The sequence below is a fragment of the Podarcis pityusensis genome (genome assembly GCF_964106645.2).
Source record: "Podarcis pityusensis genome assembly, chromosome: 11".
Classification (NCBI taxonomy): Eukaryota; Metazoa; Chordata; class Lepidosauria; order Squamata; family Lacertidae; genus Podarcis; species Podarcis pityusensis.
The window spans coordinates 10,966,404-10,993,296 of record NC_138036.1 but is presented as its reverse complement, the minus strand read 5'-3'; the positions used below and the strand labels follow the sequence as shown (position 1 = coordinate 10,993,296).

The following is a 26,893-nucleotide window of genomic DNA, read 5'->3' as shown; positions in this document are numbered from 1 at the left end:
CTCAAATCTTCCATTCCTGGGCAAGGTGATTGAGCGCGTGGTTGCTGAACAACTCCAGGCACGCCTGGAGGATGCGGACCATTTGGATCCCTTCCAATCGGGATTCAGGCCTCACCATGGGACTGAAACTGCCTTGGTCGCGCTGGTTGATGATCTCCGGCGAGCTAGGGACAAAGGTGAGAGTTGTTTCCTGGTTCTGCTGGATCTCTCAGCGGCCTTTGATACAATCGACCATAACATCCTTCTGGACCATCTAGAGGGGCTGGGAGCTGGGGGCACTGTTATACAGTGGTTTCGCTCCTTCCTCCTGGGCCGTGTTCAGAAAGTGGTGGGGGGGGATGAGTGTTCAGACCGCTGGGCCCTCACTTGTGGGGTGCCTCAGGGTTCCGTCCTCTCCCCCATGCTTTTTAACATCTATATGAAGCCGCTGGGAGAGATCATCAGGGGATTTGGACTGGGTGTCCATCAATATGCAGATGATACCCAGCTCTACCTCTCTTTCAAATCAGAACCAGTGAAGGCGGTGAAGGTCCTGTGTGAGCGCCTGGAGGCGGTTGGAGGATGGATGGCGGCTAATGGATTGAAGTTGAATCCTGACAAGACAGAAGTATTGTTTTTGAGGGACAGGGGGCGGGCTGGTGTGAAGGACTCCCTGGTCCTGAATAGGGTAACTGTGCCCCTGAAGGACCAGGTGCGCAGCCTGGGAGTCATTTTGGACTCACAGCTGTCCATGGAGGCGCAGGTCAATTCTGTATCCAGGGCAGCTGTCTACCAACTCCACCTGGTACGCAGGCTGAGACCCTACCTGCCCACGGACTGTCTCACCAGAGTGGTGCATGCTCTAGTTATCTCCCGCTTGGACTACTGCAATGCGCTCTACGTGGGGCTACCTTTGAAGGTGACTCGGAAACTACAACTAATCCAGAATGCGGCAGCTAGACTGGTGACTGGGGGCGGCCGCCGAGACCACATAACACCGGTCTTGAAAGACCTACATTGGCTCCCAGTACGTTTCTGAGCACAATTCAAAGTGCTGGTGTTGACTTTTAAAGCCCTAAACAGCCTCGGCCCAGTATACCTGAAGGAGCGTCTCCACCCCCATCGTTCTGCCCGGATGCTGAGGTCCAGCGCCGAGGGCCTTCTGGCGGTTCCCTCATTGCGAGAAGCAAAGCTACAGGGAACCAGGCAGAGGGCCTTCTCGGTAGTGGCGCCCGCCCTGTGGAACGCCCTCCCATCAGATGTCAAAGCAATAAATAACTACCTGATGTTTAGAAGACATCTTAAGGCAGCCCTGTTCAGGGAAGTTTTTAATCTGTGATATTTTACTGTATTTTTGGTTTCTATGGAAGCCGCCCAGAGTGGCTGGGGAAACCCAGCCAGATGGGCGGGGTACAAATAATAAATTATTATTATTATTATTATTTATTATTTATTTAGGGTTAAAAAGGAACTTACTTATCTATAGTCCAAATATTCCTGAAGCCCTCAAGAAACTAAAGCAAAGGTGTCTGGAAAAAGGAAGTGTCATTTTATTTTTCAACAGTACGTATGATGCCTAACTTGTTCCACTGTTCACAAAAGCGCAAAGGACGCTATATGTATTAAATAAATGTGATACCAGAAGCAAGTAAAACAATGCAAAGCATAATTAAAGCCCACACCACATTTTCACTATGATACACTTGCAAGTGGCTGTTCAAATCGTATTTGCTTGGAATGGTTTATCAGCGCACTCTCTAAAGATGTAGGATTCAGGTGTGTTCCAATCACTCCTAAAGTTAAGTAGCACAAAACCCTTAACAAATTCCCACATTGAATTGCAGTGTGTACAGAGTTGCTCCACCCGACATAACGCTCCCAGTCCAGCCAGGAGATTTCATATGCATTCTGGTGGTTTGAGATATGGCATGGGATTGATTCAGTACAAACATCAACAAGGCAAGTGACTAAGCATGGATCTCAGGATCACACAGCCTTAATCCAGACACCGTGCTATCAGGTTTTATACTGCTGGTCACTTCATCTTGTGTGAAAAGCTGGTGTTGGTGTGAATTAGATTATCGAAGCTGACATCAGTAGCTGTTTAGTTGTGAGCACAACATGCAAAGGTTTCACCCCTCCACCCTTAAGAGTCTAGGTAGGGAATGTGGATGGTGGTACCATGTTGACATTCACATCTGAATGCTCATAGTCCCAGGTGAAATTTGCAGCTGTCCAAAAACTCCACCAGCAAATGGCAACACTCACCTAAAATCTACCTGTTATTTTGCAGTGCTCATGTTCAAAGAAGTGAGACAAGATTCACAAGATTCCTCTCTGTCTTTTGCTCCTGAATGTTGAAAACCTCCTGAATTCAGAACACCCAGCAGGCAAGGGAAAATACACCGAGTCCTTTAATAGTTTGAAAAAATAATTTACGTTAATAAATCTAACAAGGTCTGGGGAGGAGGGGAGGACCCTATTCACCTGTGAAACGTCAGAATGGTACCTGCTGGGCTACCTTTTAAGGTTTAAGGCTTCATATGCTGTTCTAAGGAAAGGGAGTCACTTCAGTTCAACTACATCAGGTGTGGGGAACCTCTGCCCCTCCAGATGTTGCTGAACTTCAACTGCATGGCCAATGGCCAAGGGTGATAATAATATAATTTAATAATAATTTATTATCTATACCCCGCCCATCTGGCTGGGTTCCCCAGCCACTCTGGGCAGCTTCCAGCAAAATATTAAAATACAATTACCGTATTTTTCGCTCTATAAGACGCACCAGACCACAAGACGCACCTAGTTTTTGGAGGAGGAAAAAAAGAAAAAAAATATTCTGAATCACAGAAGCCAGAACAGCAAGAGGGATCGCTGCGCAGTGAAAGCAGCGCTCCCTCTTGCTGTTCTGGCTTCTGGGATAGCTGTGCAGCCTGCATTCACCCCATAGGATGCACACACATTTCCCCTTACTTTTTAGGAGGGGAAAAGTGAGTCTTATAGAGCAAAAAATACGGTAATTCATCAAATATTAAAAGCTTCCCTAAACAGGGCTGCCTTCAGATGTCTTCTAAAAGTCAGATAGTTGTTTATTTCTTTGACATCTGGTGGGAGGGCATTCCACAGGGCGTTGTAGTTCAGAAACATCGGGACACAAATTTCCTACACCTGAACTACGTCAAAGATTCTCAAGTGGAATCACCAGTAGCTATGTTAAATCCAAGTCAGGTCACATTTAATAACAAGCTTTGAAAGGAATCTCCTTTCTGTTCACCGAGATAAGGATTCAGCATTTTACAAAAGCAGGCAAAACATTTTCTGCTCAGAGCATCTTTCCCAAGTCCGTTTTATCTTGGAAGAGCACAACGAAGGGTCACTCTCCATCTTCCGGTCAAGCGAACGTCCCCGACAAAGGATGGTAACCGTTATGCTGTTCTCTTTTGCAGGTCAGCACGCAGACACTAAGCATTCCAAAGAACTGAAACGAGAAGGTTATTGTTATTATTTTAAATAGAACCAGCAATGTTCATGGCGCTTAAAGAGTTTGAAAGTTGAATCCCCACCCCACTGCCCATATTAAGGCCCCCTTTTGTAATCTATTTAAACTTAAATGGATGGAATGATTTAGTGGCTGTAAGGAGGTAAGGGTAAAGCGTAAAGGGACCCCTGACCATTAGGTCCAGTCATGACCGACTCTGGGGTTGCGGCGCTCATCTCGCTTTATTGGCCGAGGGAGCCGGCATCTGTCCACAGACAGCTTCCGGGTAATGTGGCCAGTATGACTAAGCTGCTTCTGGCGAACCAGAGCAGCGCACAGAAACGCTGTTTACCTTCCCGCTGGAGCGGTACCTATTTATCTACTTGCACTTTGACGTGCTTTCAAACTGCTAGGTTGGCAGGAGCAGGGACCGAGCAACGGGAGCTCACCCCGTCGCAGGGATTTGAACTGCCGACCTTCTGATCAGCAAGCCCTAGGCTCTGTGGTTTAACCCACAATGCCACCCACGTAAGGAGATAGTTGGGTGTATTTAGGGGTTATGTACTTGGATTAGTTTTGAGTTCTGGGAATGTGCAGATTTTGGAAATGGCATCATGGGAGGAATTCAACGTTGCACTTTGTCAAGCATTTCAGCTCGCCAGATGAAACAATTTCCCTTCTTCTCTGTGCCCCACATGTTGTTCTGGGGGTTCTTCTGACCCCCACAGAGCCAATATCAGGGGCACAGGTGGGGGGCAGGGCAGGGGAGAGGGTGGAAGCCCCATTGTGGAAGCGGAAGTCCTTGTGCAAGGCTTCCATGGATGGGACTCATTAGATGGGTAGCTCAGCTGGTAGAGCATGAGACTCTTAATTTTAAGGTCATGGGTTCAAGTCCTACGTTGGGTAAAGGATTCCTGCATTGAAGAGGCTTGGACTAGATGATCTTCGTGGTCCCTTCCAACTCTGCAGTGCTATGATTCTATGTATCATACCCTCTATCTTTCCTGTAACATTTATGAAATGCTTATAACATTATTATGTCGCATTTTGATATATCTTGATATATCCTGATGTCTTGTATATTTGCATTTGTGGTTCTTTGTTGTTTTGCTTGGTTTCAAATGCGAAATTTGCACAGATTGCTTTTATTTATTCCTTTTCATTGGGATTCATACGCCGCTGAGAGATTTCTGCTGAAATACGAAAGGGTATACAGTGGAACCTTGGTTCTCAAATGGCTTAGTTGATGAACAAATTGGCTCCCGAACGCCACAAACCCGGAAGTAAGTGTTCTGGTTTTCGAATGTTTTTCGGAAGTGGGACGTCCAACACAACTTCTGCTTGAGTGCTGGAAGCTCCTGCAGCCAATCAGAGCCGCGCCTTGGTTTTTGAACGTTTCGGAAGTCGAACGGACTCCCAGAAAGGATTACGTTGGAGAACCAAGGTACCACTGTATAGGCTAACTATGAACATGAAATAAAAACACTGTCCCAGTGCCATTAGAACACCTGTCAGATTCTAGTTTCTTTAAAGGAGCACTACAGGCAATTGGGAAGCACTAAATTTTGCTTGCCTACAGGTGGCAATGTTGTTTGATTATGCTTTCAGAAACATACTGGATAATGGCAAGGCAAAGGCTAAGCAAACCAAGGATTCAGAGGGAATCAAAACTTAAGGCCCTGATGGATCAGGCCACAAAGTTTCACCTAGTTCATTCCCTCACCACGAACCAGCAACTGCCCTTCCTGGGGACTCTTCCAACTTTACAATTCTATGATATTACCAGAAAGGTCACATTCTGAACACGAAGGCAGTAGCAACACAAAACTGAACCAAACAAAAAATCAAAAGAAGCTAAAGGCAGGATAAAACAGAATTTTTAAACATCACCTGAAGTATAAAATGCCCAGGGCAAATTGGAAGGTTTCCACCTAGCACTGAAAAACTTGCACGGTAGCCTGAATCCTTTGTTTTGATTTAATGCTGTTTTGAAACTTGTTGTTTAATTTATGGTTCAGAATGTGTACCTTTCTGCTCTGGGGCATTCGTGTCAAGGTCAGAGTATAAATACCTTCACAATGGCAAATCCTAGGATGACAAGCATAGCGTAGTTGAGGACACTTTGCAGAATAGACTCCACCTTCTCTTCACAGCCCTGCAGGGAGAATTTGCAGATGTGGGGGAGGGAAAGAGAAAGAGAAAGAGAAAGAGAAAGAGAAAGAGAGAGAATGGTCATTAAGGGAAGAGAAATCTATTTTGGCCCTCCCAATTTCCCCACCTTAAATTCAGTTCACACAATTTCTTAAGCAAATTGCAATTTTTTAAAAAGAAAACCTCTTGAAAGTTTTTCACCATTTCAGTGTAATTTTCCTCCTAATAAACACACTTTTTTTGTATGCAATTTCCCCAACTTCAGTGCGTTTTGTATGCTATCTTCACGAACATGTACACGTTTGTACACATCGTTTGGGTTTGAGAACTACACTGCAAAATTTGGACAAGGTCGAATTTCAAAGGTGGTGATGTTTTTGTTCCTGCTTTGGTTTGAGAAGGACGAGTTATGCAGTTTCCCACCAAAACGCTAGCAGAATTGAATGTCTCCCCCATCCGTTACAGCTGCAGATATCAGCAGTTTACACCACTGCCACAAAAACAAAACAGGAAAGAACTGATGGCAGGATACAGTGTCATTATTTTTGTGAGCCAGTGTGGAATCTCTGCCAGAACTGATCTGAAAGGTAGCCAGAAATCCCGAATGTTAGGATTTTCAAAATCTTGCTGCTTTATTTACACCTTGCAATCATCTTAAGAGATGGATTGCACCAGCCTTTGGTTCCAGGTCCCCAGCAATTCTGTTATTCCCATGCAAGTCCTGAATGCAACATGCCCTTACTTGTGTATTGAGAAACTTCAGGTCACTCAGCTGCCCTGTGCAGTTTTTCTTAATGACGTCTCGCTTGCAGCAGCTTACAGGAACGCTATGGTTGCCGGTGGCGTTGAACCATTGGCTACCAATCCAGTCGGTGTAGTTGTCGACTCCGCAACACTGAAGCTGCAAAGATTGAAATCGTGAATGAAAGCAAACAGGGTGTGTGTCACTTTCAAGAATGTATGAGATCTCAAAAGTGTGTGTTACAAATCTTTAAACAAAAAAAGAACTGTTGCCTTGTTTGAGCCATCTTTAAAAAATGTACTGAGCCTCATGAAAACGCCGCAATTACATTTTTGAAATGCATAATCAGAGGCTGCAGGGAGTCTGTTTTGATACAATTGTGTTACTAATACAAGATGTCGAAGTTCTGATACAAGGAGGCACAAGCGGCTAGCCCTTACACTTGCACAAGGACCACTTTGCAATACACAGAGAGAATACAGTGGTACCTCGGGTTCCAAACACTTTGGGTTACAGACTCCGCTAACCCGGAAATAGTACCTCGGGTTAAGAACTTTGCTTCAGGATGAGAACAGAAATCGTGCGGCGGCCGCGGGAGGCCCCATTAGCTAAAGTGGTGCTTCAGGTTAAGAACAGTTTCAGGTTAAGAACAGAGCTCTGGAACAAATTAAGTTCATAACCAGAGGTACCAGTGTATACGCAACTGATGCAAGAATCGAAAGAATAATGAAAGAGGCTCCAGCTAAAAGAAACTCGGCAAAAGCAATTGCAGTAAATAGATGATTATGTATCACAATTATGGAATTTAGCCAGTTGGTTTATACCAGTGGAAAAGCACATCTGCTATCACATTGAGCAAACATTTCCTGGACATAATTCCTCTGTCTGCAAAATGTTTGTGTGACTTAAGAAGCTGACCGGTCCATTGTTTTTAAAAGCTGCAACTTTCAGGCTTAATGAGAATGTGGGATAGATTCAAGGGGAATATGATCTCTGAAATAGGTTTCGCTTCTGTATTGAATCATTGTTTTTTACACTTAGTAAGTAGAACATGAGCCTTTTGAAATAAGAATGGATTGCACAAGATCAGGAAATGGCTTAATTTAATTTTGCGAAACAACTACATTTGAGGTGAATGTGTGCCTCCAGAAGCCTTGTTCATCCAGCATCCTGATATGTTTGCACAACGTCTGTGAGGTGGTTATATGACTCCTGCTCTTTACTGAATATCCACTCTGATTTGAACACATTCTTATTTGTTTGCACAGAGGTGATTTATGACTGCCTGTCAATCGGTTATTATACCACACTTTTCAGTGCATTTGCTTATCAATTTTCCTTACTGCAAAAAAAATCTATATATGTTTTTAAGTGGCTTTAGTGCCCAAGACTGTGTTAATTCAAGCTGACTGTGCAAACCTACATTCGCCATTGTGTGATTGAATCCTTCCTGCAAAATATTGGCAGAATGGAAGGGAACCTTAAAGAAATTCACAAAGCAAAGCATCCCTTGTCCAACTGCACACTAAAAAAAACAAACTCCTGAAACAGATTACAGCGGTACCTCAGGTTACATACGCTTCAGGTTACAGACGCTTCAGCTTACAGAATCCGCTAACCCAGAAATAGTACCTCGGGTTAAGAACTTTGCTTCAGGATGAGAACAGAAATCGTGCTCTGGCGGCGCGGTGGCAGTGGGAGGCCCCATTAGCTAAAGTGGTGCTTCAGGTTAAGAACAATCTCAGGTTAAGAACGGACCTCCGGAACGAATTAAGTATTTAACCCAAGGTACCACTGTATCTGGAACAGCCCACTAGATATTTTTCCTGTAGTTATTTCTTTAAAAGGGGGGGGGGGGAGAGGGGGAAAAACTGGAAGGAAACTGCAAACAGGATAAAGTATGCAAGATGAGCCAACATTCATAGTTCTAGAACTAATAACAGGATTTTCAACCAGAGGAGGAAGTTTGTGACGATAATTTTAAACAGAACATAAAGTTTCCCAACCTCTTGCTGTAAGTAATCTATGATGTGAGACTCTTCCGTTTTCCCGTCATAGTTCTTGAATGATTGCACCATTGGTTCATGCAAATCTGTTTTTACCTGTAGGAAGACAGAAATGTGAGGGTTTTGTTCAAGAACGGAAAGCCCCTCAACTGCAAAAAACAGAGAAGATCATTGCAGCCCCTCAGCTGAGGAAAGCCTCTCCTCTGAAGTTGTATTTGTATTGGGAGGAAATTCCTCCTTTGTGATTTCTCTTTCTGAAGTGGCAATCGCCAACAATAAAGAAAAGGGTTCAATGCCTTATTCTGCCTTCCTTGTGGACCCAGCAGTTCCCAGCACAGACTCCCTTCCCAAGTGATGATGATATTTGCATTTTTAAAAACCATTTCCAGAGTGATTTAACAAGCAATCCCTCTTCACAGGAAACTCTGGGAATTGTAGCTCTGTGAGGGGAATAAGTAAAAGTAAAGGTAAAGGACCCCTGGACAGTTAAGTCCTGTCAAATTTGACTATGGGGTTGCAGCGCTCATCTTGCTTTCAGTCCAAGGGAGCCGCCGGCGTTTGTCCGCATACAGCTTTTGCGGGTTGGGACAGAGCAGGCCTATGCAAACTCTGGCTCTCCAGATGTTTGGGACTACAATTCCCATCATCCCTGACCACTGGTCCTGTTAGCTAGGGATGATGGGAATTGTAGTCCCAAACATCTGGAGGGCCGGAGTTTGCCTATGCCTGGGACAGAGCAATGGGAGCTCACCCCAGCATGTGGATTTGAACTGCCGACCTCCCATCAGCAAGCCCAAGAGGCTCAGTGGTTTAGACCACAGCGTCACCTTTGAGGGGAATAGGCTTACCCTAACAACTCTAGGCATCCTTAACAAACTGCAACTCCCACAATTCTTCGGGGTGCAGCCATGACTGCTTAAAGTTGCATCGTAGCGCTTTGAATGTATGCTGTGAAATTGGCTCTGGGTTAGTATGGTTAACCACCGCTCTGGCCCAAAGCTCATCCACACTCCCAGTTGTCCCAAGCCTAGAGAGCATGGGTCTGAGCAGTTATTTCTTTGACCCACTGCTTTCCCCTGGAAAACCTGCTCTTTAGTGCTAAATTGGAACAAATGGCAATTCATGGAAAACCCGATTGCTGTTTGTTCCGATTCAGCACTAAACTGTAGGTTTTCCTGGGGGAAAGTGGAGGGGTAAATGGAAAGGTGGTTGAGCCTCCCAGTCTTCATGGAATGAGAGAAATTCATAATTGCATTTCCACCACCCACCTTGCCCGCCCGCCCTCATCATTGGTACAGAGTACATACGTCTGTTTTTACCCACCTGTCCTTTGTAAATGAATCCAAGGACAAAAGCTGCCACTTCAGCAATGAAGACCAACAGGATAATGATCAGGAACTGGAGGAAAAGAAGAATTAGTTAGGAAGAGGCTGGTGTACAGGTGTTGTAGACATCTAAGATGACAGGCTGGGGTGAAGAAGCCTTGTATGAGGGGTGGGGATGAGAGAGACCTGTTGCCTAGCATCACCTAGAGTCCTGTGTCCAATTCTGGGCACCACAATTTAAGAAGGATATTGACAAGCTAGAACACGTGCAGAGGATGATAAGCACAATGAGAAAGGGTCCAGAAACCAAGGCTTATGAGGAACGGTTGAGGGAGCTGGGTATGTTTTCTCTGGAGAAGAGGAAACTGAGAAGTGATATGATATTGGTTGGTTGGTTGGCATCCGTCTGTCTCGAGAAACAATGGAGTGAAGCCAAACCACTGGAGAATCACAGATATGATAGCCATCTACAAATATCTGAAGAGCTGTCACGTGGTGTAGTTCACATTAATGCTCCCATCCTCTTCTGAAGTCTTCTTAGTCATGACGGAATTCAGTCTCAAGTGGGCATGCTTAAGAGATCTCCAGCCACAAATTTTACATGGTAATGACCTTTCCTTCAAGAAACCTCCGTATTTTTCGCTCCATAAAACACACCAGACAATAAGACGCACCTAGTTTTTGGAGGAGGAAAACAAGAAAAAAAATATTCTGAATCCCAGAAGCCAGAACAGCAAGAGGGATCTGGCTTCTTGGATAGCCTCTTGCTGTTCTGGCTTCTGGGATAGCCGCGCGAAGACTCTCCCGGACAGGGGAATAAAGGCTCCCCCAAGAGCCGCACTCCCTTTAAAGAGTGCACACACTCTTGGGGGCTTTTCTACGCATGCTCCACGCGGCTCTTTAAAGGGAGCACTAAGCAGAGCCTCCCGCCTGCATTCGCTCCATAAGACGCACACACATTTCCCCTTACTTTTTAGGAGGGGAAAAGTGCGTCTTATGGAGCGAAAAATATGGTACATGGCCCCAGCAACTGGAAGGTAAGCCATAGGGCAAGTGACTTGTTTGGAAGCGTGTGGACAGACACTTGGGGCTCATTCAGGCTTTCAGTTGTCCTGCTGCTTTCTCCCAGGAAAACCTGATATTTACCACTGAATCGGAATAAGCATCAATCAGGTTTTCAGCGGATTGACAGTTGCTCCGATTAAGCTCTAAAGAGCAGGTTTGTCCGGGAAAAACAGTGGGGCAAACAGAAAACCATTCGGCCCCGTGGAAGTGTGACCAAGCCCTTGTCCTCTCTGATTCCCTCTCTCTGGCACTATGGAATTGCTACAGAAGGCATTTTCAGTGACGGATTCCTTACTTACCACTCCCAACCCAATCTTGGATTCACGGATTGTAGCACAGCAGCCAATGAGGCCGATAACGAACATCACCACGGCAACACAAATGATGATGACAGCCGGCAGGAGAGGGTATTTATCCTGGAGGAAAGGGTCATATTCCTTGTAGGTGTTGAGGACGTATGCGCCAACATAAGAAAGTCCAGCTGCTGCAGCCTTAATATAAAGCAAAATGTTGTTTCAAAATGGTATCAGATAAACCAGTTTAAACTACTATGACTTCCTCCACCCGGTTCCCAGTGAACCCGAATGACTCCTTCCAAGACTGGTCTGTGCTGGATCTAGCCACAGGATTTGACCTAGTTTCCATATTGCTGTGAGACAACTTGCCTACTACAATTCAGAATTAATTTTTTTATTACCATATATTTTTTATTCTCAACGCAAAATTACAACAAAAATTACAAACATTGAATCCGAAATAAAACAGTACAAACAAGGGGGAAAAAACAGAACACAAAAGAAAAAAGAACAACAAAAAACCAACAAAAAACAAAAACACACATCTACAAATAAAACCATATCAACATTCTAATCTAGTCATTACATACATATACACACATTGACTTCCTTCCTTTGTTCTAAGACCTCAAAATTTTTACTCTTTCTAAGTTGATGTGTCTAATGTAGATTACTTCTAGCTTTATACTTTTAACACCATTTTTTTCTTTCTTTAACCCTGCAAAGCATCATTCATTACATACCGATATGCTTACTCCAGAACAATGTTTTTTCATATACTCTTTAGCACATCCCCATTCTTTTAATAATTTTTGGTCCGATTGTCCCCTTATGAATTCTGTGAGTCTTGCCAGATTTATATATTCACAAAATTTAATTTGCCATTCTTTCTTTGATGGAATTTTTCTCCCTTTCCAATATTTTGCTATGAGCATCCTGGCAGCTGTTGTCGCATAGAGGAATACTTTCCTTTGATTGTCAGGAGTATCGTTTGTGATTATACCTAAAAGGAATGCCTCTGGTTTTTACTAAAAGATATTTTAAACATCTTTTTGATTCCTTCATATATTTCATTCCAAAATTGTTTAATAGGTCGGCATTCCCACCACATGTGAAACATTGTTCCTATTTCTTTCTTGCATCTCCAACACAGGTATTTGATTTTAATTTATAAATTTTAGCCAATTTTACTGGAATTAAGTACCATTGATACACCATTTTCAGAGTTAACTTAAGAACATCCCTGCTGAATCAGACCAAAGATCCATCACCCTGTTCTCACAGTGGTCAACCAGTAGTGTGTCTCCAGGTTCTGATGTTGCTTTGCTCTGAGTCCTGACGAAGACCAGCAGGGGAACTTGGTGTTAGATAAGCTTTGATCCCCAACCAAACAGTACAACCAGGAGGCTGACCCTTTCTGCCGCATCTGTTACCCGAGGACATAGTCTCACGTTGCCAAATGATAGGGCCAGGCCTGAACGAACATTATAGGTCTTCTAGGGAAACTATGAGCTCATCTTTGGAACAAAGACGCCAACTAATCATCTGTCAGCGGTCAACAGTCTTATTTGCTCTCAGTATAATTCTAACCATGTGCTTGGCCTTAAATTAAGTCCATCAGGCATAAGACCGACATTTGTCATGCTTCTGATTTAAAAATACATTTTGTTCTGAAACGGCGGTTGATTTACAGCGGTCATGGAAAACTTCCTTCTGAAAAATGTTCCTTCCTACAGAGAAAGCCTCTAGTTGAAAGGAAAGGCAGATTCTATAACAGACTTCACCAACCTGGTGCCCTTTGGAAAGTTTGGACTGCAACTCACATAAGCCCCAACCAGTAGAGTTGTGCTGACTGGGGCTGATAGCAAATTTGCTGCAGACAGGCAACGGTTAGCTTTCCAGTTGTGTGTGATTGCATCTGACACATCAACACAACGGTGAAAACACTTGCAATTCAACCATTGCACCGCACCAGCAAGAGCATGGGTAGGGAAACTAAGGCCCGGAGGCCCACAGACTGTCCGGGAATCAGCCTGTTTTTACATGAGTAGAATGTGTCCTTTTATTTAAAATGCATCTCTGGGTTATTTGTGGGGCATAGGAATTTGTTCTTTTTTTTTCCTTTCCAAAATATAATCCGGGCCCCCCACAAGGTCTGAGGGACAGTGGACCGGCCCTCTGCTGGAAAAGTTTGCTGACCCCTGAGCAAGAGTTCTCATTTGTTAGTTCTGGTTAAAGGTAAAGGTAAAGGGACCCATGACCATTAGGTCCAGTCGTGGCCGACTCTGGGGTTGCGGCACTCATCTCGCTTTATTGGCCGAGGGAGCCGGTGTACAGCTTCCGGGTCATGTGGCCAGCATGAGTAAGCCGCTTCTGGCGAACCAGAGCAGCACACTGAAACGCTGTTTACCTTCCCGCTAGAGCATAGCTGTTAACTTACAGATTTGAAAATAAGGGACCAGCAGCCTTGAAAATAAGGGACCAGCAGCCAAAATAAGGGACCTGCGGCCTCACCTGTTCCAGGCACTCCATTCTTCCTGTCCTCCTGCAGTCTGGTCAAACTCATGCTGGTAGCTTCGAGAACACTGTCCAACCAACTTTGTAACCAGAGGTTCAACTGAATAGAATCTGAATCACATGCACCACAAGGCCTATGCAGCCTCAACATAAGATGGCTCCCCAGCCTAGCTTTGCACTGCAAAGTTTGCAGCAGCACATGCAACAAAATGGTGTCCAGCATTCAAAAAACCCCTCAGCTTGCATTAACTAGCCACACACAAGGCATGCAAGCTCCATCCCCAGTCGTTCTTAGACTTCTTATTGGGTGAGCAGCACAGCCAAGCAACACAGTTGGAACCTCCCTCCTCCCTGGCCGGCAGGGAGGGAGGGAGAGGAGCTGCTTCCTTTGAAATTTAAGGGACATCATTTAAGGGACATTTAAGGGACATCCATCAATAAGGGACAGCAGCGGGACATGGCGCTGGAATAAGGGACTGTCCCTTCAAATAAGGGACACTTGACAGCTATGCGCTAGAGCGGTACCTATTTATCTACTTGCACTTTGACGTGCTTTCGAACTGCTAGGTTGGCATGAGCAGGGACCAAGCAACGGGAGCTCACCCTGTCGCAGGGATTCGAACCGCCGACCTTCTGATCGGTAAGTCCTAGGCTCTGTGGTTTAACCCACAGCACCACCTGCATCCCTAGTTCTGGTTACCTGACCTAAAAAAAACCTGGCAGGATGTAGTGGAGTGTATACAACACAAACAAAGACAAACATACTCAAATACAAAATATTAAGAGGACAAATTTGCTTGGAAATTCTGCACTCCAAGCCGAACAATAAGGAACATGATGAGGCAGACTCATGTGATGTAGTTCGTGATATTAACTTGTCATACTATTAAAAGTGCAAATGCTTCCTCTTTTGCCTAGCTAGCCTGGACATCACAGCACTTAAAAACAACGTCAGTTCCCAGAAACTAAACCCTATTAAATGCATCAGAACTGATTTGTAATAGAGACATGCATACATAGACTTGCAGTCTTTGTGGCTCCTTCCTTTCAACATAGGAAGAGATAAGTTTAAAAGGCTCATCTGTAGCAACAAACACAGCTTCCCAGAAGGCTTCTTAAAGGCACAAACAAACCTATCAATCTTCCAGTTATTTCACAGTACTTTTTTTAAAAGGGGAATATATGCTAGGGTTGCCGTATTTCAGTTAGTGAAAATCCAGACACACAGGTTATGGGGTGGGGGCAAAGTTATTGAGCTTTTTTTAGTTTTGTTGTTGAACTTTTTGAGCAAAATCACAAAAAGTGGACGTTTTGGAGCTTTTTAAAAAATAAAATCGCCAAAAACTACACTGCCGACATGCGTTGCCATACATCCAGATTTTCCGGGACATTTTTGCCAATTTCTGCCCGGACACTGCTTCCGACAGCATTATTCCAAGCATGTTCTGGAAATGTCTCGGTATGTCCAGACGTACAGCAACCCTAATATACACTTAGACTGTATATGCAAAATCCAACTCTGGAGAAGGGACCGCAAAGATCTCTCTCCACTAAAGATTCACAAATTGAAAAAAAATAAGCTGCGCCGAATTACAACCCAGAGAGCTCCACTGTACCGTTAATAAAAACATCCGCAGAAGCCAACTAGATACCCTCCCCAAAAGAATCCTAGGAACTAGTTTGTTAAGGGTGCTGAGAGTCATTGGGAGAACCCCTGTTCCACTCTTGGAACTGCAATTCCAGAGTTCTTTGGGAAAGAAGGATTGACAATTCCAACGCACTGAGAACTGTGGCTTTGGGAGGGGAATAGTGGTTCACCAAGCAACTTTCTAGTGATGTATGGAAGTGAGAGCTGGACCATAAAGAAGGCTGATCGGCAGAATTGATGCTTTTGAATTCTGGTGCTGGAGGAGACTCTTGAGAGTCCCATGGACTGCAAGAAGATCAAAACGTATCCATTCTGAAGGAAATCAGCCCTGAGTGCTCCCTGGAAGGACAGATCCTGAAGCTGAGGCTCCAATACTTTGGCCACCTCATGAGAAGAGAAGACTCCCTGGAAAAGACCCTGATGTTGGGAAAGATGGAGGGCACAAGGAGAAGGGGACAACAGAGGACGAGATGGTTGGACAGTGTTCTCGAAGCTACCAGCATGAGTTTGACCAAACTGCAGGAGGCAGTGGAAGACAGGAGTGCCTGGCGTGCTCTGGTCCATGGGGTCACAAAGAGTCAGACACGACTAAACGACTAAACAGCAACAAGCAACTCTCAGCAACTTTAACAAATCACACTAACTTGGATTCTTGGGGGGATATCATTCAAAGTGGTATAACACTGCTTCAAATGTACAGTCCAAGTAAGGCCTCAGAGAAAGCCTTCTTTTACAGCAATACCTTGTTCTTAAAACAAAAACTTCGCTTGCTCAACGCTCGAGTGCACTCAGACGTTCCCGCACTTAGAAGATGGCGTCTTTATCTCAAGAGGTTTAACCAGAACGATGAGTGGCACACCCGTCATACAGGTCAGGTCAGCCCAAGAGTTGACAATCCAAAGACCTCTTTAGCTCATGGCAGAAGGAGTAAGAACTGCTCTCTTTTCAAGTAGGTCATTGCATCACTCTCTGGCTCAATCAGCCAGGCTCAAAACCACTTACCCAATATTTTAATTATTTGATTTATTTCTTAGCATAAGGGCCTCAGTGGCATTCTTTAGGAAGGAGGAAGTTCACCCCAGATTCCCGCAACCGCTACCTCTCCTGGTAAGAATAGGTTAAGTGCCATCAACCACAACTCTCTGAAATTCACAGGGAAAAACACCATCACTATTTTCAGCTGGGATTAAAAAACACATGGGAAAATTCCAGTTGCCCAATTATAAATGGCTGGAAGGTCTTGTGCAACACGCACACTTCCTCAGAAGTCAAGACTCTTGGAAAGGGAGGGGAAAATGTTCTGGAAAGTTTGCTGAATACTTGTTTTGACGCAACCACACCCACATGAATTAAAGCGCTTGGCTTCCCCCCTGGGAAATGCAGTTTGCTAAGGGATCAACTGGTAGAGCATGAGACCCCCTTAATCTCAGGGTTGTGGGTTGGAGCCCCACATTGGTGGAAGATTCCTGACTTGCCGGGGGTTGGACTAGATGACCCTTCTGACCCTTTCCAAATCTGCAGTTCTATGATGCTATGACTCTAAGGGTGCTGGGAGCTGCAACTGGAGTATTTATATATCGTTTTTCGGGCGGACCTCACAAAACAGTTTACATAACATTATTGCAGCAATGTGAGTTGCTTTAACAACAAACCACAAAAGGTGGAATGGAATGAATAAGAGGACTTGTTTGCTTAGAGAAAAATTACGGCTTCTTCTCTACTTTCATAGAACTGGGTGTTAATTGATGACCCATCATTTGAGAAATATGCAGAAATAGGGGTACTGCTCCCATCATTTGAGAGCTATGCAAGAAATAGGCTTATTGCACCATTGAGGCTGTCCGCGATTCTTGATGCGGTTGAAATCAAGAGTAGTTATTTTATTAGTTTCGCTTTGAAAGGTGAAAGGCAGAAGGCAGCCTAAATACTGGATGAGATTCCTACATTGCGGGGGCCTGGATTAGATGACTCGCAGGGTCTCTGTGAATTCTACAATGCTATGATTCTAAGATTCACCCATAGTGAATTTCAGTATACACTTCACAATTTCATTATAACTTCAAAAAAAGTGTTGAGGCTTAATCTGGCTGTTGGCCACATGCTCCGCCTTTAAAGCTGCACCCCCCCAATCCGAAGAATTAGTAAGCACCTGCTGTGGCTGCTCTGTGGGTGTACAGCAGGCATAGGCAAACTCGGCCCTCCAGATGTTTCGGGACTACAACTCCCATCATCCCTAGCTAACAGGACTAGTGGTCAGGGATGATGGGAGTTGTAGTCCCAAAACATCTGGAGGGCCAAGTTTGCCTATGCCTGGCGTACAGGGTGCACTCTGCACATGCTCCAACACACCTTCCCAAATATTATTTTATTAAGCATCTTTAAACTGGACTTGGATCTTTTCTCCAACACTGTATGCGCTAGTACTTTTGCTCGTCTGAGAGACTTTATGGAACTTCCCATGAACTGCCACGTGACTGGAAAGCTACCAGAACCTCAATGGAATTTCTCCACAAGCACCCTTCTAAACCTTTAAGCAAACAAGCTGCACAATCACTCTCCCAGGGGGTAGAGACGAAAAAATAAGCCTAGCTTCATAGTTTCTAAAGCATAAGCGGTCATGCGTTCCCAAAACACTTTCCATTTTCTCTTGATCCTTTGATTAATTGATTATATATATAAACCATAAGCTTTTCGGCTGTAAGATTGACTCTTAATGTGGCCAATCTCCCCGAAGAGTCTTTAGATTGTTTTGGGACTACAATTCCTATCATCCCTGACCACTGGTCCTGTTAGCTAGGGATGATGGGAGTTGTAGTCCCAAAACATCTGGAGGGCCAAGTTTGGCCATGCCTGCTTTAGAATGTACATATGAATGTCTCTCTCTCTCTCTCTCTCTCTCTCTCTCTCTCTCTCTCTCTCTCTCGCACACACACACATACACACCCACCCACCCCACACTGGGATGCTGCAATATTTTTTTGCAGCGTGGAGTGCTTCTGTACTGTAGAAGAGAGCAAAGAGAATACAAATTGCAGACTGCCATTCCTGGATTCTGTAACAGTCCATTCTGTCTCTCCATCTTCCTCCTGCCTAAAAGTGAATATTCTGTTCCAGGGGAGCCAACTTGAATAAAATATTGGGAGGGACAGGTATGCCCCACCCCCCATAATCAATCACATGGTGGGGTTCACTCACACCATTTGAATGGCAATGTCCATTAACTTTGGGGGTAGGGCCTCAAAAATTTTAGGGGGGGGCGAAGGGACCTCAGCCCCTAGGAGTTGGCTCCTATGCTGTGGTCCCACCAAGTCTGCTCAGTTCTCATTGGGTAGTTTTGGGGTGTTCCCCCCTAAAGTGTTTATAATATTTCTGCAGGTGCTAGGAATCCCCCAAACCTGCGTGGATGGTGGCATTTTCGCTATGTAAAGCTCCACACTCAGGAAAACAAACCCTCTATTAGTGCTTTCATATATAATGGTGCCAAGAGTGAGAGAGAGGAAAGGATGGAAGGAGGAAGAGGGGAGTGCTTGCAGCTCATTGTTCTGGCTTCATATTGTTATAAATGACAGCCTTTTTGTTTTTCTTTCTTTCTTGCATTTTGAGATGTGCCCGCTCTAGCCCGTTTGGCTAAATGTATTCCTTCTGTGTGTTTTAAATTAAAGCCGGCTGTTGAATCTACATAAAATGAGGTGGGGGAAGCAACCAGAAAAACATAACCCGGTGTTTGGATGATTGAGAACGTGATGCACAGATCTGTTTGTTTGTTTTTCTTCTAGAGAAGGAAAGCCAGTTTCACCCAGTACTTGTCCAGTGTCTGTTAGGGCCTGAATGAATCCTGGGAAGCCGGTGCTGTCAGTTGCTGGAGATGACAGAGGAGTAGGAGGGATGTACGGGACGCGGGTGGCGCTGTGGTCTAAACCACAGAGCCTAGGGCTTGCTGATCAGAAGGTCAGCGGTTCGAATCCCTGCAACAGGGTGAGCTCCCATTGCTCGGTCCCTGCTCCTGCCAACCTAACAGTTCAAAAGCACGTCAAAGTGCAAGTAGATAAATAGGTACCGCTCTGGCGGGAAGGTAAACAGCGTTTCTGTGTGCTGCTCTGGTTCGCCAGAAGCGGCTTAGTCATGCTGGCCACATGACCCGGAAGCTGTACGCCGGCTCCCTCGGCCAATAAAGTGAGACGAGCGCCGCAACCCCAGAGTCGTTCACGACTGGACCTAACGGTCAGGGGTCCCTTTACCTTTACCTTTTTCTGGGTAATAATTCAACCCTCTCCCTCACACACCAGTTTTTTGCTGGGCCCTGGGGTACCCCTGCCAGATATGAGCTTCTCACCCAATGAGCAAACCACAGCAAAAAGAAACTAAGCAGAACAGTTAACTTTAACCACTCCTATTCTTTCTTTCTTTCTTTCTTTCTTTCTTTCTTTCTTTCTTTCTCCCTCCCTCCCTCTCTCTCTCTTTTTCTCCCCTTTACCAACCTCCGAAAGCATTTCGTGCATCCGACAAAGTAGGCTGTAACCTCTCACAACTTATGCAACAAGACATTAAATTATTATTTAAGGCACCCCAGACCTCCTCCTCGTTGCTCCTGCTCACATTATTACAAAACAATTATATTTCAGCCTCACCCTTACTCCGAAGAGCTGAGGGCAGCAGTCATGGTGTGCCAGCCACATTTTATCCTCACAACCATCCTGCCTTAGGTTAGGCTAGGCCGAGAGATAATACGGTTATTAAGGCCCAAATTAAATGTTTTGGTGAGAGGTAAGGCAGGACAGCCTTGTTTCCTTGGCAGAGGAACATTGCAGAATTTTGGTACGTGAGGAAACAAAAATAAGGATGTCACAGCTGCCTGTTTCCAGACAGAAATTATCTCCCAAATTCCTCTGCTCTCCCACTTTCGGTTGATGGGACTCCTGCTGACAGTGTGCGATATCGGCTGCAAGGTTTCCTGAATTTGGGTCTCCAGCTGTTTTCGAACTACAATTCCCATCATCCCGAACCACTGGTCCTGCTAGCTAAGGATGATGGGAGTTGTAGTCCAACAACAACTGGAGACCCAAGTTTGAGAAACCCTGGGTTAGAGCATCAGACCAAGATCCTGGGAGACGAGGTCAAAATCCCATCCAGTCAAACAGGAAGCTCACTGAGTGAACCTGCCCTGGTTGGCATCTCTCAGCCTATCCTACCTCACAGGGGTGTTAGGAGGAGAAGATGGGGAGGAGGGAGAACTACCTTGATCTCCCCGGAGGGAAAATGGGATATAAACGTAATGTTAAAATAAATCGGTAGGTGTGCAAGCCGGCAAGCAGGGCCTCTGACACAGATCTGAAGGCTCAGGTAGGTTCATAGTCAGATGGCCCTGAACCATTTTCTATTTCTACGTGCGTTGAGAGGTTAAGAAGTTAGGAGAACTCTGCTAGATCAGGTCAAAGGCCTATCTAGTCCAGCATCCTGTTCTCACAGTGGGTGACTGGATGCCTGTGGGAAGCTCAAAAGCAGAACCCATACCCCTCAAGACGGAATAACCCTTTTATTTTCTGTGAGAGCATGGTAGTCATTTGGGGCACCACAATCTCACCCCGAAAAAAGCACTTTTTCAGAGGCACAATCTCGCACGGTGCCTCAAAACACATGTTTTGGGGCAAGGTGCCCAGGGGAAAAAAGCTTTTGCTGAGGCCACAATCTTGCATGGGTGACGTGACTCGTCCAGGTGTGCGGCCCCAGAAGATGGTATCCTGGTTTTCCGTCACAACATGTTGGAGGGTATGAGAAGCCGAGTGCAACATCGCTAGGGTTGCCATATTTCAAACAGTGAAAATCCGGACGGAAAAGTTGCTGGGGATATACACAAAGTATCAAATATGGTGACAGTATTAATAATGCAACCAAACAACAACACCACAAACTGGCTTATAAGTATAAAACCAAATTTACTAGAATAATAGCTAGAATAGAGAGAGACTTGTAACCATCCAAGCAACAAACATACTAAGGTGCCATGTGCAAAACAAAGCCTGGAGATACTGTAAACATGGAGTGGATAAATGTACAAATGCATCTTAACAAGTTACATGTGCAATAAACGTTATACAGACTGGATAAATGAACCATTCAACAAGTAGCGTAAGTCCAGTCACAGAACGGCAACCCCGTGCCGCCACAATGGCAAGGGTAGCACACTGGAGAATATGAAAAAGTTTTTCAAAGCTGTTTTTCAAAGATTGAACTGGATGAGATGTTCTTCAATGGGTCTTGAGTTGGAAACACAAAGCCGTATGCATGGACCAGTCACGGGAAGGCAAATCAAAGCCACCACCCTGGTGAGAATATTGCAAGTGGGCAAAAGGAGACCTGTTCTCCGGATATATTACAGGTTTCGCTACACGCTTCATCAGTCTGAAAAGCTGCATGATACAAAATAGCACTCCAATTACAATGTGTGGTAAACCATAAAAATTTGGTTTTATACTTATAAGCCAGTTTGTGGTGTTGTTGTTTTGTTGCAGAAAAGTTGCTGGGACAAAGGGTGTTTAAGGAGATAACAGAAATCACTGGGTGACGCAAAGTCCAGAGGTAGCTTTGTTATCAATTGATGATGGGGTGGAAGGTTCACAAGCTAGGAAGGACTTGCTCACAAATTTATTGACAGCTGCATGAGTTATTAGAGCTAGGAAGTGGATGGGGCAAGGTGAATATCAAATGGAAGAGTGGTAAAAAGAGGTGTGGGATAGAGCTATTAATGATAAATTAACATGTGCTATATTAAGGTAAGACGGGATATGCAGGAGAAATTATTTTGAGGAAATATGGAAGACATTTGTAGAATTTGTACAGTTAAAACGGAAAGGGGTCAAACCATCACAGGAGGTGTTGAAATTTGGGGGGGTTGGATAGTTACAATGGTATTGTCTCGGGGGTGGGGTGCACATTTTTATTTTTATTTTTATTTAAAAGAAAAGAAAAGTTGTTTAGGTTTTTTGGGAGCAAAGTAGTTTGTTGAGCTTTTTTTACAGACATTTTTATGGATTTCTGCATGGCAACCCTAAACATCGCTCTCTCCCCAACTGGGATTTCCAGCAACTCTTACTCAGAGGTTACTCAGATTGTGGTTCTGGGCATTAACAGTTGCACATCCCCACTGTGGTTTAAAGAGGACTCGAAAAAGAGAAGCGGCTGTGTTTTTTTCCCTTTTTGTTTACAATGCATCTGTTCATTTGTGGCTACTGCAAACACATGTGTGCATCTTTTTAAGAAGTACATGGCTTGCAGCCACAGGTGCAGATCTGCAAGACACCCAACAACCTGCTTCTGGCTTGCAAACCTGATGAGGACAGCAAAATGCAAAGCTAGCCATGGCTTCTGTTCCTTATTCGGTTCCTGCGGAAGAGCAAAGTTCAATAGGTGCAGCTTTTCTGTTGCACCTGCTGAACTTTGCTCTTCCACATGACATGAACAATGAAAGGAAGTGAAGCAAAAGCTGTTTAACAATCAGTCGCTCTGTCCAAGGAATTATAGTTCGGTGAGGGAAATAGGGGATCTCCAAACAGCTCTCAGCATCCTTAACAAACGACAGTCACCAGGATTCTTTGGGGCAAGCCGTGACTGTTTAAAGTGGTATGGTACTGCTTTCAATGCATAGTGCAGATAGGGCCTTAGTCCACAAAAGTGACTGTCCTGTCTGCCGTCATATACTATATTAGTTAGGTACCAGCCTTCTGGGACGTGGGTGGTGCTGTGGTTTAGACCACAGAGCCTAGGACTTGCCAATCAGAAGGTCGGCGGTTCAAATACCTGCGACGGGGTGAGCTCCTGTTGCTCGGTCTCAGCTCCTGCCAACCTAGCAGTTCGAAAGCATCAAGTGCAAGTAGATAAATAGGTACCGCTCTGGCGGGAAGGTAAACGGTGTTCCCGTGCGCTGCTCTGGTTCTCCAGAAGCGGCTTAGTCATGCTGGCCACATGACCCGGAAGCTGTATGCCGGCTCCCTCGGCCAATAAAGCGAGATGAGCACCGCAACCCCAGAGTCGGCCACGACTGGACCTAATGGTCAGGGGTCCCTTTACCTTTACTTTTACCAGCCTTCTAGTGAGTCAGACCATCGATCCCTCAAGGTGGGTCAGCGATAAATCACACGGAGTAAGTGAAGGGAACTCCAGTTGTGGAGGCTGATGGTCCCTGCCTTCCCACAGTTGCTTAAGACTCCTCATCTCCCAGGTCCTTCCCAAGCAATCTGAGACTATGCCCTCTTCATGCTTCTTCTGGCTCTGGGAGACCAGGGGTAAGGGGAGCTTGTCACAGCACAAAGAGGAGACCTCCTGGCTTCTTTACCAGCCTCTTGGTCTCCCTCTTCTCCTTCTGCTTCTGGACTTCTCTCTGACACAGATTCTCCCAGCTCACTAAGCCCTGTTACCTCTTCAGCTTCGGCCATCTCATCCTCCAATCTTCTCCCTCTGACCATTCATCATCGTCCCACCACCATTCCCGGGCTCTGAGCCTTCGTCCTTTGGGGTTTCTCAAGTTGGTGCCTCCCACCACTCTTCTACATTCAGTCCATGACAAAAAGTAAGTACAGTCATACCTCGGGTTGAATGTGCTTCATATTGAGCTCTTTCGAGCTCGTTACTTCCGGGTTCCGCCGCTCACGCATGCGTAGACGCTCAAAATGACGTCACACGCATGCACGGAAGCAGCAAAACGCGAGCCGCACACGTGCAGACGCGCCATCACAACTTACGTTCTATTCAGGATGCGAATGGGGCTCCGGAACGGATCCCATTTGCATCCCGAGGTACCACTGTACAGTCGTACCTCAGAAGTCAAACGCCTTGCGAGTCAAACGTTTTGGCTCCCAAACGCCGCAAACCTGGAAGAGATTGTTCCGGTTTGCGAACGTTCTCTGGAACCCGAACGTCCGACATGGGTTCCACGGGTTCCGATAGGCTGCAGGAGCTTCCTGCAGCCCATCGGAAGCCACGCCTTGGTTTCCGAACGTTTTGGAAGTTGAACAGACTTCCGGAATGGATTCCATTCGACTTCCGAGGTATGACTGGATCAGCTGTATTGACGGTCAGTGGCATTCCAGGGTTTCAGACGGGGTTTTGAACCTGGGAATTTCCACACACAAAACATGGGAGCAATCACTGACTCCAGGCCTTCCCTACAAAGGGAACCAAAGAAGTAACTTTTGTAAAGCTCCCCTACTTTTGTCTCCCAAGGTTAATCAGACAAATAGCAATTTCAGCCTCCGCCAACCGGGTGCCCACTCCTGATAATTTTGGACTACAACTCCCATCAGCCCCAGCCAACCCTCTGCTGGCGACTGCTGGCCTGTTTAAAAGCCTAATCTAAAGCAGAGAGGCAGTGTGGTGTAGTGGCTAGAGTCAGGGCTGGGATCAGAGAGACCCACTCAGCCAGGAAGCCCACTGGGTGACTTTCTTTCAGCCTATCCTACCTCCTCGGGTTGTTGTGAGGATTAAATGAAGGTCTGTGAGAATCAAGTACAGTGCGCTGAAGAAGAACATCATAAAAATTCCCACCCCCACTTGTCCTAATAAGCACTTAATTCAGACCAGAACATCAACTGCCTCACAAATGCAGTTCTGCCTTGTATTAGATCTCTCTAAATAAATATGATTTCTGCTGAATTTGCCACCTACAAAAAAAGGCAACTTTATCGAACACTATGAAAGGGCAACGATGGAATATTGGGGGAAAGAGAAAAACACCCTATAGAATTCCTTTTAAAGCACCCAAACAGCCCCCCCTAATTAAACCAAAATCAGTACTGAGAATGTTCTGTCAGGTCCTCAAACCCACACCCTGTTACAGGATATCCTGTTTCTCGGAGGCGTTCTCATTCCAGGGTTGCCAAATGCTTTGCTATTTTTACCATTTTTATCATTACTACAGAGATCCTGTGCCTTAAGATGGCAAGGAGGAATTAAAAATATAAAAATATTTCCCCACTACTGCAGCTTCATTCCAGGAGTAAAACGTCCCCTGCAGAGTTTGTTCTTTCGCCATGTGTGTTAAAAAGTCATTAGAAAACTAGTCAGGAGCTGCATGCGGGGGCTCCTTGTTTTATACATGGCATTCAGAGTGCTTCTAATGCAGGGATGGGGAGACGAACCACCAGTGCTCCCCCCCAAAAAAATAATAAATATTTAGGGCTACTCTCATTTTGACTCAAGAAAACCACTGTTTTATAGTTAAAATCGGGGAAAATAAATACAGTAAATGGACAAAAGTACAAAGATTTACAAAATGTTTAGGGGTATGCGTACCCCTGAGTCCCCCCCAGGAAAAAAAGCACTGCCTACAACCCTTCTGAGACTGATGGACTCCAGCTCCCATCAGCCCCTGTCAGCATGGCCAACAGTTTGGGATGATGGGATTTGGAGTCCAACAGTATCTGAAGGTCACAGGTTCCCCCACCTTCAATGCCTTAGCATCCCTTGTTAATACAGGGATGGGGGTCCGGAGGGCATTTCCAACTTCCCTTTTACTAGCTCTGCTTCTGAACCCCGGACAACAGAAAAAGCAATACGGAAAGTTTCACGCTGTAACCCCAGAGATGTCTACATATTTTATATTTTGCAGGAAGCTGCCCAACTCAATCCCAGTCTGACACTCTTAACCACGACAGCACCCCAAGAACTTCACGTCTGAGCACAATCTTAGGGTACATTTACTTGGGATAAAGGGGAATGGCTTTGTCCACAAAGTGAACTCTCACAGAAACAGGTGTTTTAAGCTCAGCGAATCCATCTCTTGTTTTAGATCTGCAGGAAAGAGTCAATAGAACAGGAGGAAAGTACTACCGAAATACAGATCTGCTTTCTTTCCATCTTACTTACCCAAAAAAACAGGCTGATCAGCAGCAACACCGTTTTGGAGGTGATCACGCCGCAATCCATTATTTCCGCTCTGTGTGCGTTTGTTTGTACCACTGAAGTGGTGGAAAAAAGATTTTTAAAACAGCAGCAGAAGAAAGCTTTTCGTTTCCTGCTAAAGTAATTACGCCTCCAGCTTTGTGCAGGTTCTGGGGACTTTTGAGCTGAGCGTTACCAATTATCAGGGCATGATGCGCTCAGTGCCCTTCCCCTAATCACATGCTCGGTTATGTACAGTGCAAAACAACACCTTGCTTATTCCTCACCCATGTGACTAACATACTATTGTGACTAACAGGGTTGCCGTAAGCCTTCTGAACTAGCTGCCTGGACAAAAAAGGGCTGTACCAAGCAGTTCCTAATAGCAGATCCACCACAGCTTGGAGCTTTTGTCCAGCTGTAGCTGAGCACGCAACTGAACACTTGAATGCATTCAGATCACACACGCCACCCAAAGAATCCTGGGAATGGTAGTTTATTCAGGGCGCTGGGAACTGTAGCTCAGCGAGGGAGTAAACTACAGTTCCCAGAATTCTTTTGGGGGGTGAGGGTGCTATGAGAAGATGCTAAGGTCAGGTCCTGCCCACCTATCACAGGTGGCTGTTGGGGGTGAGGACACAGAACAATCTGTCCTCCCTGGCAGAAAAAGTTCCTTACCTCTGGTAAAGGAAGACAACAGAAGAAGCAACAGTTATTACCACAGTTATTACCATCTGAGGTCCAGCTTCGAGGGCCTTCTGGCGGTTCCCTCCCTGCGAGAAGCAAGGTTACAGGGAATCAGGCAGAGGGCCTT

General features: G+C 45.3%; 1 protein-coding gene and 1 long non-coding RNA gene across 2 annotated transcripts in view; both read right to left on the bottom strand.

Annotated features, from left to right (window-relative positions):
- Nucleotides 1–26,893, bottom strand: part of LOC308458791 — a 59,771-nt gene that overhangs the window by 1,667 nt on the left and 31,211 nt on the right. The gene's annotated exons all lie outside the window — the stretch shown is intronic.
- LOC308458743 (tetraspanin-36-like) lies at nt 1,508–26,333 on the bottom strand. The gene is made up of 7 exons (XM_080973678.1): nt 26,065–26,333; nt 11,046–11,237; nt 9,680–9,754; nt 8,357–8,452; nt 6,351–6,509; nt 5,529–5,612; nt 1,508–3,457 (listed from the first exon to the last, which is right to left on the bottom strand). The coding sequence occupies exons 1-7, from the start codon at nt 26,122–26,124 to the stop codon at nt 3,371–3,373; spliced, it is 753 nt and encodes a 250-aa protein (XP_080829804.1). The 5' UTR covers nt 26,125–26,333; the 3' UTR covers nt 1,508–3,370.

What these genes read in the sequence shown, in the direction of transcription:
- LOC308458743 (XM_080973678.1), bottom strand. Translation starts at nt 26,124, where the DNA reads ATGGATTGCGGCGTGATCACCTCCAAAACGGTGTTGCTGCTGATCAGC. An exon ending in CCAAGATTGGGTTGGGAGTG is followed by an intron (nt 9,755 to 11,045) that starts GTAAGTAAGGAA and finishes CTTTTCCTCCAG; the next exon opens with TTCCTGATCATTATCCTGTT. An exon ending in TAGGATTTGCCATTGTGAAG is followed by an intron (nt 3,458 to 5,528) that starts GTATTTATACTC and finishes TTCTCGTTTCAG; the next exon opens with TTCTTTGGAATGCTTAGTGT.